The sequence below is a fragment of the Pan paniscus genome, chromosome 5, assembly GCF_029289425.2.
Source record: "Pan paniscus chromosome 5, NHGRI_mPanPan1-v2.0_pri, whole genome shotgun sequence".
Lineage (NCBI taxonomy): Eukaryota > Metazoa > Chordata > Mammalia > Primates > Hominidae > Pan > Pan paniscus.
The window spans coordinates 156,773,741-156,795,109 of NC_073254.2; the positions used below are offsets into that span (position 1 = coordinate 156,773,741).

At 40.8% G+C, this 21,369-nt stretch overlaps 2 protein-coding genes across 4 annotated transcripts in view; one reads left to right on the top strand and one right to left on the bottom strand.

Annotated features, from left to right (window-relative positions):
• MAP3K5 (mitogen-activated protein kinase kinase kinase 5) overlaps window positions 1–15,688 on the bottom strand; it is a 266,344-nt gene extending 250,656 nt beyond the window's left edge. Inside the window, exon 1 of one of the 2 annotated variants that reach the window (XM_055114152.2) lies at window positions 14,984–15,688. In XM_055114152.2, the coding sequence (XP_054970127.1) occupies window positions 14,984–14,990 (7 nt within the window). In that variant the 5' untranslated portion in view covers window positions 14,991–15,688. The remainder of the gene's footprint in view (window positions 1–14,983) is intronic. The other variant, XM_034962926.3, reaches the window with a different exon arrangement.
• The window catches only part of PEX7 (peroxisomal biogenesis factor 7), a 97,488-nt gene continuing 91,681 nt past the window's right edge, over window positions 15,563–21,369 (top strand). For both annotated transcript variants that reach the window (XM_034962929.3, XM_008953041.6), the window contains exons 1-3: window positions 15,563–15,695; window positions 18,119–18,176; window positions 19,224–19,374. In XM_034962929.3, coding sequence (XP_034818820.1) covers window positions 15,566–15,695; window positions 18,119–18,176; window positions 19,224–19,374 — 339 coding nt within the window. In that variant the 5' untranslated portion in view covers window positions 15,563–15,565. The remainder of the gene's footprint in view (window positions 15,696–18,118; window positions 18,177–19,223; window positions 19,375–21,369) is intronic.

Below are 21,369 nucleotides of genomic sequence, written 5' to 3' on the forward strand. Positions count from 1 at the left end.
AACACGAAATAAGCTAGCCTTCTAGAGAGACTCATGCCTTTTAGTGACTGACTGGTATAAGAAGCCACATTTCAAGTACTAGGGTTGCCTGTTGGGTTCATCCCATCAGGGGAGCCAGAAACTCTGGGGTTCACTCAAGTGGATAGAGTTAGAAAGGAAGAAAGGATGTGGATATATTTTTACATCTGCACATACAATGAAAGGAACATCTACATATTCCATTTTGAGTTGATAGGGAAACTCATGCAATTTAAGGTTCTGTATAGCCTTAACTTGTCACTCTATGATTTGATGGATGTCATCTTACTATCATCTAGTCCATTTTCAATACCTTACTGTATAATTATAAGAGCAAGACTCATGTATATAAACTTTTATATATATATAAAGTTCTGGCTAAACAATTTGATCATTTCTCCTATTATCTAAATTCTAGCAATATTAGGACAAAAGCGAAAGAAGACAGATGTAAGGGGATATGGTTTGGCTGTGTCCCCACCCAAATCTCATCTTGAATTATAGCTCCTATAATTCCCACGTGTTTATAAATATATAAAACTATATTTATATATTTCATAATATTTTAATTTTACAAAATCCTGGCCAGTTATCAAAGCCTTTACATTTACTTTGCTCTTTTTTCTGAGTTACTAGTTTTTCTTCTTTTAAAAGACAAAACATCCCCCTATCAACTTTACATAATATTATGCTATGTATTATTATTTTTTGAAGTTTGCTTTGTATAAATCCAAACAACTCTCCCAATTAGTAATATCTTGACCCAATATCTCTTATAGTCTTTCATTTTCCAGTAGGAAATCAAAGATGATCTTGGTATTTGGAACTCCATGTAAATAGGAAATATTGATGCATGTAAATATCAGCTACCCTTGAGGTTATTTAAATTCCTCTTTTGATGTATGGGCCAAAATATCATATATATTTCTACTACCTTTATTTTAATTACAGGTAACTTTAATCTCTAGTATAGAAATCCAATTAAGAAGAGGCCTTTGAATAAATATAAACATTTATGTTTTTAGTGGTTTGTGAACTAAAACCTCCAAAAGCCAACAAACTATTTAAAATCAGATTTTATCTAGACTAATTAATTAAATTAATTAATTAAATTGATAACTGTGATAGTTAATGTGTCAATATGGCTAGACTACGATGCCCAGTTGTTTGGGCAAACACTAGTCTAGATGTTGCTGTGAAGGTATTTTGTAGAGTGATTAATATTTATAACCAGTTGACTTTATTATTTTATTATTATTATTTTTTTAGAGACAGGGTGTTGCTCTGCTACCCAGGCTGGAGTGCAATGGCATGATCATAGCTCATGGCAGCCTTAAACTCCTGGGATCAAGTAATCCTCTCTCCTCAGCCTCCTGAGTAGCTAGGACTATAGGCATGTGTCATCACACCCAGCTAATTTTTAAATTTTTTGTAGAGACATGTATTAGTCCATTTTCACTCTGCTATAAAGATACGACCAGAGTTGGCCGGGCACAGTGGCTCATGCCTGTAATCCTAACACTTTGGAAGGCTGAGGTCAGGAGTTCAAGACCAGCCTGGCCAACATGGCAAAACCCTGTCTCTACTAAAAATACAAAAATTAGCTAGGCGTGCTGGCAGGCGCCTGTAATCCCAGCTACTTGGGAGGCTGAGACAGGAGAATTGCTTGAACCTAGGAGGCAGAGTTTGCAGTGAGCTGAGGTTGAGCCACTGCACTCTAGCCTGGGCAACAGAGCAAGACTCCATCTCAAAAAAAAAAAAAAAAGATACTACCAGAGTCCGAGTAATTTATTTTTTATTTTTTCTTTGAGACAGAGTTTTGCTTTTGTTGCCCAGGCTAGAGTGCGATGGCACGATCTCGGCTCACTGCAATCTCTGCCTCCCAGATTCAAGTGATTCTCCTGCCTCAGCCTCCCGAGTTAGCTGGGATTACAGGCGTGTGCTACCATGCTCAACTAATTTTGTATTTTTAGTAGAGATGGGGTTTCTCCATGTTGGTCAGGCTGGTCTACAAACTCCTGACCTCAGGTGATCCGTCCACCTCAACCTCCCAAAGTACTGGGATTACAGGCATGAGCCACCGCGCCCAGCTGAGTCTGAGTAAAGATTAAGGAAAGAGGTTTAATTGACTCACAGTTCCACATGGCTGGGGAGGCCTCATTAAACTTACAATCATGATGGAAGGCAAAGGGGAAGCAAGGCATGTCTTCCCACGGTAGCAGGAGAGAGAGAGAGCACAGGGGAAACTGGCACTTATAAGACCATCTGATCTCCTGAGAATTTACTCAGTCTCATGAGAAAAGCATGGGAAGCTGCCCCCATGATCCATTCAACTCCTACCAGGTCCCTCCCTCAACACATGGGGATTACAATTTGGATTACAATTCAAGATGAGACTTGGGTGGGGACACAGAGCCAAACCTGTATCAAGAAAGGGTTTCACTATGTTGCCCAGGCTGGTCTCAAACTCCTGGCCTTAAGTGATCCTCCCACCTCGACCTCTCAAAGTCTGGGATTACAGGCATGAGCCACTGCACCCGGCCCAGTTGACTTTAAATAAGGAGGATTACCCTCCATAATGTAGATGGGCCTCATCTGATCAGTTGAAGGCCTTAAAGCAAAGATTGAGGTTTCCCAAATAAGACTCAAGACTGTAACACAGAAATCCTGACTGAGTTTCTTGCCTACCCTACACATTTTAGACTTCCCAGCCTCCACAATCCCATGAGCCAACCTTAATATAAATCTCTTTCTCTCTGTATCCCTGACTGATATAATCACTCACATAAAAAAAAAAGTGTCAAATGCTAAACATTGCAATTTTGCCCAGTATCAAAGTGGTCTATAGATTCAGAAAATTTTCTACTTTCCTAACTCTTGCTAAAACCAACTCACAAAATATACATGTGCCTATATACTTTCAGCACAATAAATTCCATTTGAAATCACATACATTTCTTTAAAAAATCATATTTACATAAATGTGACTATTTAATTTTAGTGCACAATTCCAAATTTATTTATGCAGTCAAACATTCTTGGCCAGGTGCAGTGGCTCATGCTTGTAATCTCAACACTTTGGGAGGCCGAGGTGGGAGGATTACTTCAGCCCAGGAGTTCGAGACCAGCCTGCGCAACATGGCAAAACCCTGTCTCTACCAATAATAATAATAATACATAATGCTAGCCAGGTGTGGTGGCACACGCTTGTAGTCCCAGCAACTCAGCGACTCAGGAGGTTGAGGTGGGAGGGTCGCTTGAGCCCAAGAGATGGAGTTTGCAGTGAGCTGAGATGGCACCACTGCACTCCAGTCTGGGCAACAGAGCGAGACTCTGTCTTTTTTTTTTTTTTTCTGAGAAGGAGTCTCGCTTTATAGCCCAGGCTAGAGTGCAGTGGCGCAATCTCGGCTCACTGCAAGCTCCGCTTCCTGGATTCACGCCATTCTCCTGCCTCAGCCTCCTGAGTAGCTGGGACTACAGGCGCCCGCCACCACGCCCAGATAATTTTTTAAAATATTTTTTGTAGAGACGGGGTTTCACCGTGTTAGCCTGGATGGTCTCTATCTCCTGACCTCACGATCCACCCACCTCGGCCTCCCAAAGTGCTGGGATTACAGGTGTGAGCCACCGTGCCTAGCCCTGAGACTCTGTCTTAAAACAAATCAAAATGAAAAAACAAGCCATTCTATGCCTCAATTACCAATTTTATATTCTTTAGTAACTGTACTTACCATTATTGAGAAAATCTATAATAAAACTATATTCCTTTAAAATTAAGGTAAAATTAAATCTCCCTGATTCATTGTAGAATGTTTTCCTTTTAGATATTTAAAATGTGTTTAATATAAAAATACCCAAATTTAGAATTTTTTTAAAGAAACTAATATTCATAAATCATTATTTTACTTAGAAAAGGGTGAGGAGTAGTTGGTTCAATCCCCATCTTGGTAAAACCAGAGACTTTGCTGTTAGACATGATTTAAAACTGCCATTTTTTCCCCTTGCTTTCTTTGAAGTTTCTTGCCTATTTTCTATCTTTGAAGTCCTTTTGAAGTTTTTATTCTTCTCTTGTAGCCTGTTATATTTCATTTTTTCTGAGCTTACAACTAATTTCAGAAAAAAATACATTGTTTTTAAAAGTTTAATTTATACCACTTTTAGCTTTATATGAATGCATTTATAGTTACCCTTTTTGGATTAAAAATAACTTCAGGTGAACTATTTAACTTCCAGTTCCTTGTGTATCATGCATTTTACCAATCTAATTTCAGTTTCATCATCTTTGGAATATACACATCTCATTCTTGTGCCCTGAATTCTCTGAATGCCATTGCCAATTCAAGAGGTTTCTAATACATTTGTGTGATTCACAGTGCTCCCAGCTCCTTATGGAAAAAACAGAAACTTTTATCTGTAAAACAGATTACCTTATACTCTAAACCAAAGTCTTAACATTTATGAATATTTAAAATCTAGCATCTACTTCCTGCCTTCTGATTCACTGGGATTCTTTCTTTCAAATGTAGCCAATTCCTTTACCCTTGTAGTCTAGGCTTATTTTGATTTGCAATTTCTGAAATTCTATGGTTTAGACTATGAGGAGGTGGATTTTAATACATCTCAACTCTTCTGGAGAGGTGCCTTTAGTCCATTTAAGAGAGATGGGACAACCTTCACTGTAGTACAGCACTTTTATAAGGAACATACTCTGGTGATCCTAAAACTATCATTTTTGGAGTATTCTCTCAGGCTAGCTTCTCACCAAAGTACAAGATAATTAGGGCCGGGCATGGTGGCTCACACATGTAATCCTAGCACTTTGGGAGGCCAAGGCAGGTAGATCACATGAGGCCAGGAGTTCAAGACCAGCCTCGCCAACAAGGCAAAAACTCATCTCTATTAAAAATATAAAAATTAGCCGGCTGTGGTGGTGTGTGCCTGTAATCCCAGCTACTCAGGAGGCTGAGTCAGGAGAATTGCTTTAACCCGGGAGGCAGAGGTTGCAGAGAGCTGCGATCGTGCCACTGCACCCCAGCCTGGGTGACAGAGAAAGACCATGTCTCAAACAACAGCAATGACAACAAAGTAGAAGATAATTAGAAAAGTCCCAGGGACTAACTCTGACTAATGTGGCTTGGGTCACGTGTAGTCCTGGGACAACATGGTATCTAGGTAGGGGTGTTAGGAGAGGCTCAGTCCTAAGCACAGGCCTGTGTAGTGAAGGTTAGGTGGAGCAGATGTTAGTTTCCAGAGAAGTCAGGGGTGCTGGGCAGACTGACTCAATAGCCTCTGCCAAGATTTATAATCACTCCTTGTGGTCTGAAAGGAATGACCTACTATAACCTGCTTTTGCATGAATTCCATAGCATTATTCCCATCAGCTTTTCCTGAATCCTCTCAGCCTTTGTGACACTAGTAATCCTTTGTAAATAATGTAAGCCAAAGATAAAATTCTAAGCACCCCCAGCAATCATCCTAATGGATGCCTCCTCTAGGCAAGGGCATTCCAAAGTTAGCCTGGAAAATAAGCTCAGGCCATGATGGGAATGGGCAGCTGGACATGCCTCATTATACCCTCCTCTCTTTTGGAATTACTGATAGAACAGACTCTTTAAATCTGATGAGAAACATTTACATACTGCTTTGGATCCTGAATAAATTTTTAATAAAATTTTAAAAAAAGGAAACATTTCCAGGCTTCATCTGCATGATAAAGCCTTGGTCTCCACAACCCCTTATTAGTAACCCAGTTGTTCCTTTCTATTGATAATGACTCTTTCAACCAATCACTAATCAGAAAATCTTTAAATCTACCTATGACCTGGAAGTCACCCCCTCTCTGAGTGTCCCACCTTTCTGGACCAAACCAGTGTAAATCTTACATGTACTAATTGATGTCTCATGTCTCCCTCAAATGTATAAAACCAAGCTGTACCCCAACCACCTTGTGGACATGTCAACAGGACCTTCTGAGGCTGTGTCACAGGCACATTCTTAATCTTGGCAAAATAAACTTTCTAAATTGATTGAGACCTGTCTGAGATACAGTACTCAAGGTTACTCAGGGTCGTAATCACATATGAGAGATTGTGTTTTTGCCAGTAGTCCTGCTACCCAGCATGAAGAAGATTAGATAAGGAATAGTTGGTGGTAATAACTGGAAAATAAAAACATTTTGTGTTTATTCCCCCAGTAAGTTGAGGCATCTTTATCACAATATTTATGGCCTTTATCAGCAAATGCAGAAATTATAGTTTGCTATGATCTTGCTGACTGCATCACTTCCGCATGTATGTGTATCTGTGCTGAATAGGGTCTCTCATACTTTGAGCCAAAGCACATGATTTCAATAAAGAAGAACCCTGAAAATAATGCACTTCATGTTGTGATGATTTCCATTCTTCCTGGTGACTATGAATTTGTGAAAAAAAAGAAACTCTGGAATATGTTTTCCCCCATTACAAATTTTCTCTTTTGTGCCCTTTAAAAATACATCTTTGCTGTACAGCTAGAGTAGAGAAAAGGTTTTCAGAATTCTTTTTCCTTTTTAGGAAGTAAGTTGGTGTTTTCTTGAAGTCCTGGGCTCGAGTGAGCCTCCCGCCTTGGCCTCCTGAAGTGCTGGTATTACATGCCTGAGCCACCATGCTTGGCCAGTGTTTTGTATTTACATAAACATTTATAAAGGTTTGCAAAGGAAACATTTTCATTATTTTTTTTCCCAAAAGCTTATTGGATACCCTAAATCCATATTAGTTTTTACTTTGGTGCTCTCTCATGCAGCAACCATTTCTCTGCTCATTTATTATTCCTCCCATGTATCTGTTAACTTTGGATTAGTTTAATGGGAATATAATGTGAATTGTCCTGAAAATAAGGCACTTAACAACCGTCATTAATGAACATTAGATCCTCATTTATTAGTGGCCCTCACTCATTCTAAGTTATACAGAAGAGAGCATGAATGAACTAACTGAAAAGAAATCGATTGCATTAAGCAACATATTTCCAATGGCACTTTACTTTTTGTATTTAATAATAATATTTATCAAATTTTATTAAATGTTTATGTAGTTTTAATCAATAATGCTATTCATACTACTACTAACAATACATTAATGATAACTCAGTCTAAAAAAATAATCCTTAAAGCCATATGGTTATAGGAAATTTATTTATTATTATTATTATTATTTTTGAGACAGAGTGTTGCTCTGTTGCCCAGGCTGGAGTGCAGTGGTGCGATCTTGGCTCACTGCAACCTCTGCCTCCTGGGTTCAGGCGATTCTCCTGCCTCAGCCTCCTCAGTAGCTGGACTACAGGCGCCCGCCACCACGCCCAGCTAATTTTTATACTTTTAGTAGAGGTGGGGTTTCACCATATTGGCCAGGCTGATCTCAAATTCCTGCCCAGAGGTGATCCGCCCACCTCAGCCTCCCAGAGTGCTGGGATTACAGGTGTGAGCCACCACACCTGGCCCCAGGAAATTTTTTAAAAATTAAAATTTCAGGCTGGGCACAGTGGCTCATGCCTGTAATCCTAACACTTTGGGAGGCCAAGGCAGGAGGATCACCTGAGCCCAGGAATTAAAGACCAGCCTGGGGAACATAGTGAGACCCCTCCTCTGTATGAAAAATAAAAAAATTTGCCAGACATGATGGCTGGTGCCTGTAGTTCCAGCTACTCAGGAGGCTGAGGTGGGAGGATCACTTGAGCCTGGGAGGTTGAGGCTGCAGTGAGCTATGATTGCACCACTGCACTCCAGCCTGGGTTACAAATTAAGACCCTATTTCAAAATTAAATTAAATTAAATTAAAACATCAGTTTATGTACGTAATTTTCTAATGTGATAAATATGATAGAGATCAATAAAATGATTTCAAGCATAAGTGAATATTACATTAGAGAAAATTCTACAAGAGAATAGTAGAATAGAATTACAAGTTCAAGAAGAAAAAGAAATGACAAATTTTTCTTTTTTTGATTTTATCTTATTATTATTATATTTTAAGTTTTAGGGTACATGTGCACAATGTGCAGGTTAGTTACATATGTATACATGTGCCATGCTGGTGTGCTGCACCCATTAACTCGTCATTTAGCATTAGGTATATCTCCTAAAGCTATCCCTCCCCGCTCCCCCAACCCCACAACAGTCCCCAGAGTGTGATGTTCCCCTTCCTGTGTCCATGTGTTCTCATTGTTCAATTCCCATCTATGAGTGAGAATATGCGGTGTTTGGTTTTTTGTTCTTGCGATAGTTTGCTGAGAATGATGATTTCCAATTTCATCCATGTCCCTACAAAGGACATGAACTCATCACTTTTTATGGCTGCATAGTATTCCCTGGTGTATATGTGCCACATATTCTTAATCCAGTCTATCATTGTTGGACATTTGGGTTGGTTCCAAGTCTTTGCTATTGTGAATAGTGCCGCAATAAACATATGTGTGCATGTGTCTTTATAGCAGCATGATTTATAGTCCTTTGGGTATATACCCAGTAATGGGATGGCTGGATCAAATGGTATTTCTAGTTCTAGATCCTTGAGGAATCGCCACACTGACTTTCACAATGGTTGAACTAGTTTACAGTCCCACCAACAGTGTAAAAGTGTTCCTATTTCTCCACATCCTCTCCAGCACCTGTTGTTTCCTGACTTTTTAATGATTGCCATTCTAACTGGTGTGAGGTGGTATCTCATTGTGGTTTTGATTTGCATTTCTCTGATAGTCAGTGATGGTGAGCATTTTTTCATGTGTTTTTTTGGCTGCATAAATGTCTTCTTTTGAGAAGTGTCTGTTCATGTCCTTTGCCCACTTTTTGATGGGGTTGTTTGTTTTTTTCTTGTAAATTTGTTGGAGTTCATTGTAGATTCTGGATATTAGCCCTTTGTCAGATGAGTAGGTTGCGAAAATTTTCTCCCATTTTTTAGGTTGCCTGTTCACTCTGATGGTAGTTTCTTTTGCTGTGCAGAAGCTCTTTAGTTTAATTACATCCCATTTGTCAATTTTGGCTTTTGTTGCCGTTGCTTTTGGTGTTTTAGACATGAAATCCTTGCCCATGCCTATGTCCTGAATGGTATTGCTTAAGTTTTCTTCTAGGGTTTTTATGGTTTTAGGTCTAACATTTAAGTCTTTAATCCATCTTGAATTAATTTTTGTATAAGGTGTAAGGAAGGGATCCAGTTTCAGCTTTCTTTTTTTTCTTTTTTTTAATTATTATTATACTTTAAGTTTTAGGGTACATGTGCACGATGTGCAGGCTAGTTACATATGTATACATGTGCCATGCTGGTGCGCTGCACCCATTAACTCGTCATTTAGACAAAATTTTCTAACAGTTAAAAATGACCTTGTTCGAGTGTTTTTTAAAAAATTGATAGTAGTGGATAGCAGGCTTTATAAGATGGCCCCCAATGATCCTTGCCCCCAGGTATAATATTTATGCCCTTGTGTAATCTCATCCCCATGAGAGTGGGCTTGACCTAAAGACTTGCTTATAACAAAGACAATACAGCAAATGCGATGGGATGAGGCTTCTGAGATAAGGCTATCAAAGCACTATGATTTCAATGCTGCTCTCCTCTTTTGCTCTCTCTCTCTCTTTTGCGTGCTCTGAGGAAAGCCAGTTGCCATATTATGAACTACCGTATGGAGAGCTTCATGTGACACAGAACTGAGGGAGGTCACTAGCCATTAGCCAGCCATAAACTTAGGCCCTCTGCCCTATGGTCCATAAGAAACTGAATCCTGCCAACAGTTACTTGAGGAAGCTTGGGAGTAGATCCTCCCCGAGTCAAGTCTTCAGATCACCCAGCAGCCCTGGCTGACCCCCTCATTGCAGTCTTGTGAGAGACTTTTATCTGCCCCAGAGAAACTGTGAGATAATAAATGGTTGTTTTCAGCTGTGAAGCTTAAGGACAATTTGTTACACAGTAATAGATAACTAATATAATAATGATAAGTACCAAAAGCCTATTGTTTTTAGAATCCATATGATACATTTAAGGTTGATCAAATATTTTTACTTTTAAAGTGACATTAATTTTCAATAAACTTGAAATTATGTCATTTGCAGCTATTTAAAGTTATGAGAAAACATTTTAGAGGGCAACTTAAAACATAGATGTGCTTCATCATGATTATCAAGTATATAAGCCAAAAAATTAGCAAAGTACTAACAGCATTGAGAAATCCTTACTTCTTGGTGATAGTAAAAGAGGTTAAGAGAGAGAATCAAGAGTGAAATGGGGCCAGGCACAGTGGCTCACATCTGTAATCCCAGCACTTTGGGAGATCAAGGCAGGCAGATCATTTGAGGTCAGGAGTTTGAGTCCAGCCTGGCCAACATGGTGAAACTCCGTCTCTACTAAAAATACAAAAATTAGCTGGGCATGGTGGCATATGCCTGTGATCTCAGCTACGTAGGAGGCTACGTAGGAGGCTGAGGCAGGAGAACTGCTTGAACCTGGGAGGTAGAGGTTGCAGTGAGCCAAGATCATGCCACTGCACTCCAGCCTGGGTGACAGAGTGAGACTCCATCTAAAAAAAAACAAACAAAATAAGAAAGAAAGAAAGAAAAAGTGAAATGGGAACTAGAGGGTTTAATTTTCTGCCATGAAGAAGTAATTTTAATACTTGAGCCAAGTTAGAATGCACACAACTAAAATAATAGCCCCTGCCAATTGAGGGCTTACAGTTACACATGACACCTGCCCCATTTAATCCTCACAACAACCTTTTGAGGGAGATGTTATCAGCATATGGATTTGAAACAGCCAATGTATCACACCTCATGTTGTTTTGTTGAGTTGAGCCTGCAGAAGAGGCACCTGTCTATCTAGCCATGTGGGGAATCAAGGAGCTGTCAGTACATGTGCAGCATCATCTAAAATATTAATCCTACCCAAGAGCTGAAAGTAGATAAATAGATGTCACACGCTTTCCACCACACAAGCTAAAAAGCATAAGGCCTGGTTTCAATCCCAGGTTTCTGACTCTAAACACCATGCTCTTAATTGCTGTCTTTCCAGAAAAAGACGAAAAGACTAAATGCATTTTCTACTATGATCAGATTATACCAATTGCTCTTATACTTTTTTTCTCTCCTTCTACATAGAAGTGCAGTAAATGTATGTCCTAAACCAATACTCTAGTTAAGATTCTAATTTTATTGTAGCAAAATATACATACCATACAATTTACCATTTTAACCATTTTTAAGCAGACATTTCAGTGATGTTGAGTATATGCACATTGTTATACAATCACCACCATCTATTTCCAGAACTTCATCTTCCTAAACTGAAACTCCATGCCTATCACACAATAACTCTCCATTCCCCACCTCCCCTTGCCCCTGGCAACCACCATTCTATTTTCTGTCTGTATCAATTTGACTACACTATGTACCTCATATAAGTGGAATCATACGGTATTTGTCCTTTTATGCCTGGTTTATTTCACTTAGCATAATGTCTTCAAAGTTCATCCATGTAAGAATATCCCTCCTCTTTAGGGAAGAATAATATTCCATCATATGCATATATTACATTCTCTTTATGTGTTCATTTATTGTCTTAGTTGGTTCAGGCTTCTATAACAAACTATCATAAACTTGGTACCTTATAAACAACAGAAATATATTTATCACTGTTTTAGAGGTTGGAAAGTCCATCATCAAGCCATCAGCAGCAGGTTTATGTCTGGTGAGGTCCCACTTTCTGGTTCGTAGATGTTCACTTCCTGCCGTGTCCTCACGTGGTGGAAGGGGTAAGAGGTCTCTCTCTCCAGCCTCTTTTATAAAGGTAATCATCTCATTCATGACCTAATTACATCTCAAACACCCCACCTCTTAAAACCATCATATTAGTGATTAAATTTCAACATATGAATTTGGGGGGGACAGAAACTTTCAGACCATAGCATCTGCCAATGGACACTTGGGTTGCTTTCACCTTTTGGCTATTATGAGTAACACTGCTGCAAACAGGAGTGTACAAATATCTGTTTGAATTGCTGCATTTAATTCTTTTAGATATATACCCAAAAGTGGAATTGCGAGATTATATGGTAATTCTATGTTTAATTTTTTAAGCAATTGCTATCCTATTTCCCATATCAGCTGCACCATTTTACATTACCACAGATTCTAAAATTTTTAACAAGAAAGTATAACTAAAATAATAAGTGATGAATGATATAAAATGAGCAAGGTAGACAATTAGCCCATAATTAGAGACTCTCAGAGCTTTAAGGGTCTCTAAAGTGCATCAGTCCAAGTATCCATCATATATTTGAAGATAGTGCTTAAAGTTCTTGGATGATGATTACATTAACCCTCTGGCAAACATTGATTAAAGGCTAACTAGGTACCCAGCACAATGCTGTGCAGAGCTAAAAGGAACAATGAAATTATCCAACCTTTCTTGGAATTATTTCCCATAACTACCATATGCAGCCTGTCGATTTACCTAGGATAATGATTCACCTGGGTAGAAAGACCACGTATTTCAATTATTTTACTTCCGGTCTCTCTCCATGGGAAAGATAAACTAGTTTTAAAAATGATGTGGGTTGGTAAATATTTGCAGTTAGAGTCTTTGTGAGGTCACCATAGCAGTTATAAAACAAAACAATCTAAATATAATTGTAGATCCTTACAGAAACCTGACATCTAGCCATGTCCGCCTACATTATTAGGCCTTCCACAGAGTTAAATGGTCTTCCACAGAGTTGGCCAAGTTTAGAAGTTACACAACTCTGAGGTGTAATGAATGCTCATAAAAAACGGTTTCTGTCTCAGTTGGGAAATACCAAGTACTCCTAAACAATGACAAAAACAGATGGAAGACAACAAAAAGAGTCTTTTTTTTTTTTTGAGACGGAGTCTCGCTCTGTCGCCCAGGCTGAAGTGCAGTGGTGTGATCTCAGTTCACTGCAACCTCTGCCTCCAGGGTTCAAGCGATTCTCCTGCCTCAGCCTTCTCCAGAGTAGCTGGGATTACAGGTGCCCACCACCATGCCTGGCTAATTTTTGTATTTTTAGTAGAGACAGGGTTTCACCATGTTGGCCAGGCTGGTCTCAAACTCTTGACCTCAAGTGTTCTGCCTGCCTTGGCCTCCCAAATTGTTGGGATTATAGGCATAAGCCACCATGCCTGCCCTTCCAGGCAATTCTTAACTCCAATTCTTTCCATACTCCTATCAAACTTGGACTCCACTTGGTAAAGCATGGGTGGAGGAAGGGGTGTGGAGCAAGGGCAGGGGACAAGGAGAATCTAAGGAGCATTTCATGTTCCTTTTCCTTAATTTTCCAGTTCAGCTCAAGTTGTCAAACATTTGTGCAGTGTTTAGTATATATTGGACATTCTTCAAGGTACTGGAGACACAAACAAATTAGACTTGGACATTACTTCGAGATGCTCAAAATCTAGTGTAAGAGTATGATTTATTTTTTATATGTTTAGTTGTTTATATTTTAGAAAGCTTCACAGGTGGAATGAAATATTTTACAATGCTATAATCATGTATGGTTAGGTAAGGAGCAGGTAATAGCTCAGTTTGTGTGTGTGTGTATGTCCAAGGTCACTGTAAATAGTTTACCCCAGCTGGAACCAGCCTTTGTCCCTCCCAGAGATACCACGCTATTTTTAGCTTAGATTGGATAACTCTTTATATACAACTCTTTGCCAAGGTCCCAGCTGCTTCATGTTTGCTTACTTTGATATTTTATTAACACCTGTTTAGCATTTCAATAAACTCCAGAATGTTTCCAGGTTACTTTTTGTAGTATTACGAAAAACACACTGATCATTTAGGCATTGTATTAGGCTGCATTCACTCAACATTTCCTGAGTGCTTAAATACCAGGTCCTTGGGATACAACAGCGAACATAACAAGCAAAAATTTCTGCCCTCATGCAGCATACATTCCAGTGACTACATATGATAAAAATCCAAAATAATAGAGGCCACACTGGTCTGGATCCTCAAGTGATCCGCCTGCCTCGGCCTCCTAGTGTGCTGGGATTACAGGTGTGAACCACCGCGCCCGGCCTGAAAAAGTCTTTTAACTGGCCTCCCCATCTCCAAACTCTATCCTCCATATTAGTGTTGCAGGACTTTTTAAAATAAAACCTTGGTCATTTAATTTCTCACATTAGAAAACTTCCACTGTATTTCATTGTTTACAGTAGAAATCCAATTCTCATAGTATGGTATATAAGACTCTTCATGATCTAGCCCCAGTAAAACACTCCACAGTCTCCCCACCCAATATTTTTTTCACCGTATCCCTTCCATCTGGCCAGGCTGAGTCCTGGCAGCCACGACCCCCTATGGATCATGCTGGTTTAAATCTCCTGGGTTGCTCATGTTATTCCTGCTCCTACAAAGATCTCCATCTTCTTGTCTACCTAAAGAAAACCTACTCATCTGTGTGCAATCACCATAAAGACTTCTCTCTCTTCTGCAGCCTTTCCTGAAATTTCCATACCTCTGGCACGGACAATCACCTTTTAAAAATACCCCATATATATTTATCATAGCCTCTACAGTATTTTGATTACACTTAACTAATTACATGACTTCTCTTTTAGTCTTCTTCTCTCATCTCTTGAGGCCATGGACCATATCCCATTATTTTGAATCCCAAATGCCTAGTACTATTCTTGGTATATGGTTAAGATGATCATACGACTTGGTTTGTGCCTGTTGACCTGGCTTAATAATTACACCCTCTTTACTCTCAAAAGTATCTTGGTTTGGCAGGTAAATTATATTTGGTCATTCTCCACATAGTATATGCCTGGCAATAAATGAATGAATGAGCACCAGCATCTGAGCACTTATTACCATACAATATATACATGTATAGTAATACTTTTTTAAAAAGTTGTTTATGATGATGTGCTGCTTTTTTGCTTAGCTTCATTAGAACTGGCCAGCTCCTTTTTCTCACTTACCAAGCATGGGGAGTTGGTTTGGAGTTGGTGTTTCATCTTTTCCAGTTACAGTGTGAAAGTAGCCCACCAGCCCACGCTCTTATTCCTAAAGACCGCAGTGACTCCACGGAGTTAAGTTATCATTGCTTCCAGTTTCCTTGGGCAACGCAGCACGCAATTTTGGACGCGCTGCGTGGTTTCAGAGTCGGCTGTAACTTTTCTCACTTTATAGTCATCAGGAAAAGTTCCTGATGCCAGTCTTCCAAACGCTCAATGAAATAAAAACCAGATAGCACCGCAGAGGAGGTTGAGATGCAACGACAAAAGCTGTCGTAATTATTAATAATACCTAACCCTGGATCACTCCCCTGATAGATCTGTATCTTTGCAGCAGGCGCAATTCAGTTTGGTTTCACCCAAAACAAAAATGGTCTCCGTCGGAGTCAATGCCCTTTCCTGTGCGGACCAATCAGAATCTCAAACACAAGGCACGGGGCCCACACTTCCGTCCGGTCTTCCTGGTCTCTCTAACCGCGGCAGTGTGCCTCCGACTCGGAACGGCTTCCGCGGCCGGGGCAGCGAGGGCCGGGGGCGGCGGGCGGGATGAGTGCGGTGTGCGGTGGAGCGGCGCGGACGCTGCGGACGCCGGGACGCCACGGCTACGCCGCCGAGTTCTCCCCGTACCTGCCGGGCCGCCTGGCCTGCGCCACCGCGCAGCACTACGGCATCGCGGGTGAGCGGCGCAGCGCAGCTGGGGCCGGGGGGCGGAGGCGGAGGCGGAGGCGGGGGCCAGCCGGGCTCCAGTTCCTCGCGCTCGAGGGAAAGCCCCTCTGAGCGTAGACGGTTCCGCGGGTCCACGCCAGGGGGCAGAAGAGGCGCTGGTCGGCGCCTCTCCCTTCTTTGCCGAGCGCGAGGAGTTGGTCTGAAGCAGGAGTCGATCTTCCAGTTGTGTGCAAGTGCATATACGTGTAGCCTAGTAGCCCATGTCCTTGTTCCTTGAGACCGCGCTGCCTCCGCCACGTGTCACACGCCCAGGCACACGTCCCCGTAGGGAGAGCCGGGGGAGCCTGCGCGGTCCCTTGGATCGGTCCGCTCGGCACAGCAGTACGGGGAAGACGGTCTGAGCCAGAACCGACCCAGGGCTCGCGAGTTGGTCCACAATTCCCAGTCTGCATTCGAGCACTGAGCCGCGACCTGCGGGCTGGCCTTCCTAAGGACGATGCTCCTGAATGGACGCCTGGAGTCCCACGGGTGACACCATGAAATATATCAAGTTCAGTTCTTACCTGTAGTTGTCTAACGAGGAATGCACACATTCGCAAGTAGGTGTTACAGACTCCAGTTAATTGTCTCCCGTCGCGCGCATTGGCTCAGCCTGTGGTTAAAGCTGCTCAGGAGGCTGAGGCGGGAGGATCGCTTGAGCCCGGCATGTTGAGGCTACAATGAGCTGAGATCACATCACTCTGCCCCAGCCCAGTGAGCTGAGATCACATCACTCCACTCCAGCCTGGGTGACAGACTGAGACCCCGTCTTAAAAAGAAAAAAGGCCAAGCGCGGTGCGGTGGGTCACGTCTGTAATCCCAGCACTTTGGGAGGCCGAGGTGGGCGGATCACTTGAGTTCGGGAGTTCCAGACCAGCCTGACCAACATGGAGAAACCCCGTCTCTACTGAAAATACAAAATTAGCCGGGCGTGGTGGCGCATGCCTGTAATCCCAGCTACTCGGGAGGCTGAGGTAAGAGAATAGTTTGAACCCAGGAGGCGGAGGTTGCGGTGAGCCGAGATCGTGCCATTGCACTCCAGCCTGGGCAACAAGAGCAAAACTCCTTCTCAAAAAAGAGTCCATCTAGTCCGTGGACTAGATGAAAAGGCGTGGGTTCATTCTCGCTTTTGCCTTAATTCATGTCCTAGCTATTATACGCACTGAAGCGAGATGCAAAAACTCATTTCATAATGTCAGTGGTCTATTGTATTTTTTTGTTTTGTCCTACAGCAGAAAAAAATGTTACTTCTAAAACTCAGAGAAATACTTGATTTATTTTCATTATTAGCTCTTAGTGCTTGCACATTCAGATTTACATGGCCCACCAGTTAGATTGAAGACTCATGAGTCTATAATGGTAGTAGTTTCCTTTTTTTCTTTTTTCTTTTTCTCTTTAGAGACAGGGTCTCACCCTGTTGCCTAGGTTGAGTAGAGTGGTGCAATCACGGCTCACCGTAGCCTCAACCTCCTGGGCTCATATGATCCTCCTGTCTCAACCTCACCAGTAGCTGGGACCACAGGCATGTACCATCACACCTGGCTAATTTTTGATTTTTTATTTTTGTAGAGACAGGGTATCACTATGTTGCTCAGGCTGGTCCGGAGCTGGGTGCAAGCGATCTTCCTGCCTTGGCCTCCCAAAGTGCTGGGATTACAGACGTGAGCCACTGTGACTCGCCTGTAATGCTACTTAAAATCTTATGCAAAAACTCTTTAAAGGGAATTGGTATTTAAAAAAAAAAATTCAGTCATGTTTAAATAGAAGAGATTTTCCCCCTTGGTCTCTATAAAAAGTAAACATAACTTTTAAAATACAATGGCCCTTTGGTAAAATAATTAATCTTTGACAGGTAACATATTAATACTGTTTTCAGCACTTTATTACCACCAGTTATGTGGTAAATCCCACTAGGTATCTCCGCATTCATATTTTGCTTTAAAATCCTGTGTGAGATGTATTTTAGATTTACTGGTGAGGAGTGCAGTCCCTGGGGTCTGTAAGCCAGAGGTTTCTCATCTGTCAGTAGGAATGATAACACCAACTTGGAAGGTTTGTGTCTCTGGTGCCTTGTCTGGCTACAGAGTAGGCCCGTAAGTATTTCACCCCCCTGTTAGGTCCATGTCTGAATTCCAATCATAGGTGCAATGGGAAGTTGAATATTTAGTAACTGAAGTACAATATGGAAAAACGGAAATAGAGAACACATTTGGTATTCATGTCCCAAAAACTTAGGGAGAAATTGATCACCTGACCATTTGGTATTCAAGGTCCCAAAAACTTTGGGGAAAAATTTGTGGTATTAAAATCAGGTACCAATTACTTGATAACTCCTTGACTTTTGATGTTACCCTGGCAGGTTCAAAGGGATGACCTTGATTTTTTTCTCTTTAGGCTGTGGAACCCTACTAATATTGGATCCAGATGAAGCTGGGCTAAGGCTTTTTAGAAGGTAAGGGGGCTGAAATTATTAAAGGTATATATTGTTGCTATTAAAGCCTTAATAGAATTAGGTTTTGACTCTTTGATTAATGTTTTAATATACAGTATAAAAGGAACCTTGGCGTTTGCATAGGATGAAGCTTATTTTTAGCTGATTGTGGTGGTGCGCACCTGTAGTCCCAGCTATTCCCAAGTCTGAGGCAGAAGGATCACTTGAGGCCGGGAGTTCAAGACCAGCCTCGTGGGCAACATAGGAGGACCCCGTCTCTAAAAGAAATTTTTTTTTTTATGCACAGAGTCTGGCTCTGTCACCCAGGCTGGAGTACAGTGGCGCCATCTTGGCTCAGTGCAATCTTTCGCCTCCTGGGTTCAAGTGATTCTCCTGCCTCAGCCTCCCAAGTAGCTGGGATTATAGGTGCCCGCCACCACACCCGGCTAATTTTTGTATTTTTTAGTAGAGATGGGGTTTCATCATTTTGGCCAGGCTGGTCTCAAACTCCTGACCTCAGGTGATCTGCCCACCTTGGCCTCCCAAAGTGCTGGTATTATATGCGTGAGCCACTGGGCCCAGCCTAAAAATTTTTTTAATTTTTAGGCTGTAGTCCCAGCTACTTGGGAGGCTGAGGTGGGAGGATTGCTTGAGTCCAGTTCAAGGCTGTAGTGAGCTGTGATTGGGCCACTACGCTCCAGCCTGGATGACAGAACAAGACTCTTTCTCTCAAATAAAAAACAAAACAAATCTGAAGCCTGTCTCTTAGTGTCCACTCATAAATTATAAAATTTAAGCATAAAAAAATGTGGAGCAGTATACTGTGTACTATTACATTTTTGGACTACTACATTCCACTGGACTGTTTTTTTAACCTTTCTGAATCTGTTGCCATATTTGTCAAGTACCTACTCTACTTAACTCCCATAGTTGTGCAGATTACATGAGATATACGTGTTAAAATATGTGATAAATTGAAAGAAAAAAACCATAATTGTTATTTTTTTTGTTGTGTAGTTGCCTATGTAAGTGTTGTATTTTTTTGTTGTTTGTTTTTTCCTAGTGTAGCTTTGACTGGAATGATGGTTTGTTTGATGTGACTTGGAGTGAGAACAACGAACATGTCCTCATCACCTGTAGTGGCGATGGCTCGCTGCAGCTCTGGGACACTGCCAAAGCTGCAGAGCCACTGCAAGTCTATAAAGAACACGCTCAGGAGGTAGGAGGGGAATCTTTCTGGGCTGATTATTTTTCTTTCTTTGACTTTGGTTGAAATCCATTTTGGGATAGACACATGGAGAAATATCTTCAGGGGACAAGTTTAAACTTTAGCATTTCTTATACATACTAGATGTCACTTATTATTTGATTATTCAAACATAAAGTACCTCTTGGCCTAAGGAGCGGGGAAAGAAAAGAAAAGGTCAGTCTTCTCATTAGGCAGAAAAAACACCTCCAGCAGTGTACGCTGGCACCATTTCCTCCTGAGAGGCCCATCACTTTCTTTGCGCTCTAAGAATGTGCTTGCCACATGGTGCCTGAAGGTGGAGGTAGGTGGACTTTTCACATAGACATCACAAGATTGCCTTTGGGGCTTCAGTGAGATTCCCGAGGTGTTTCAGAGTATATTGGAGCAAGAGCATGAAATACTGAGTATGAGGCAGAACTTACTGAAGGGATTTTATATCTAAATCTGGTTCATGTGTCTAGATTTTGTGTGTGTGTATGTATAGCATAGAAAATAGTTTGGGCTTCAGTTGTACTAACATACACGTATATTTTCAGTGAACATAAAGACATCCTCTTTTTGTGTTTTTACCTTAAATGTTTTAAGATTTTCCTTAAGGGAGCAGTACCTCCTTCAAATGAAAACTTGCTAATCTACTTTCAAATTTTTGTCCACCACAGTGCCTGGCCTGAGAAGGCCCTCAATAAATGCTTATTAGATGCAAGAATATCAGTCTTTTGTGGTAAAGATTAGTTACGTGAGGGGTCCAGATGTTTTATAGCTATAGCTATTGACAATCAAGATTTCTAAGATTGTTACTGAAATAATGAAAAATTTTAGTTTTTATTTTAATTATGATAGCTATTTGAATAAATGTAGTTGTAAATTACTGTGTTTTCAGGGAATTACTGAATATTAAGACAATTTTGGTAAAGGAGAGATTTTAGTTTCAGGATAATCAATGCACGAATCTCTACAGAACAGTATGTCCAAAATTCAGATACTTTTGTGGAACCTGTGTGAATGTGTGTGTGTGTGTGTGTGTGTGTGTGTGTGTCAGGGTCTCACTCTGTTGCCCAGGCTAGAGTGCAGTGGTGCAATCTTGGCTTACTGCAACCTCCACCTTCTGGAATGGGCTCAAGCCATTCTCATGTCTTAGCCACCCGAGTAGCTGGGATTACAGACGTGCGCCACCGTGCCCTGCTAATTTTTGTATTTTTAGTAGAGACGGGTTTCACCATGTTGGCTACGCTGGTCTTGAACTCCTGGGCTCACATGATCCACCTGCCTTGGCCTCCCAAAGTGCTGGGATTATAGGCGTGAGCCACCGTGCCCAGCCAATTTTTGTGTGTGTGTGTTTTGTTGTTGTTGTTGTTTTTTGTAGAGATGGAGTTTCGCTATGTTGCCCAGGCTAGTTTTTGTGATGTTTGACATCTTTTTATACCACTTGTATTATAATTAATGTATTTCTTTTCCTTCTTTCTTTTTTAAAAAATATTTTTCTTTTCAGAAGTTTTTTTTTGTCCTTTTTCTTAAATCTTTGGTGCCTTTTATTATCTATATAAATTCAAGGATGATAACTGACATCATAAAATAATATAGCTAGTTAAGGTAAATTCAATATATTGACTTAATGTTTTTCTTTCAATCAAGTAAAGTCGTTGCTTCATTTATCCTAAAACAGTAATATTCATGAAACAATGGGGTTGATGGCTACTTTAGTATGTACATTTATTTGTTTTTAGTGTACATTGAGATAAGTAAGTAATGAATAAAATAAATGTATGTACCAGTTAAAATAATCTCTGGTGTAACTACTCTCTGGAAAATACTGTTCTAGGATATCCTGGATGGATGCTCACTCAGTCTTTACTTCCTCTCAGTGAAAGTAAATTTCACTTTCTCTTGAGATAACTTATTTGACTTTTAGGTTGTTCTGATTATTAAGAAACTGCTTCTTGTAATCCCAACTCTACCTTCTATAGC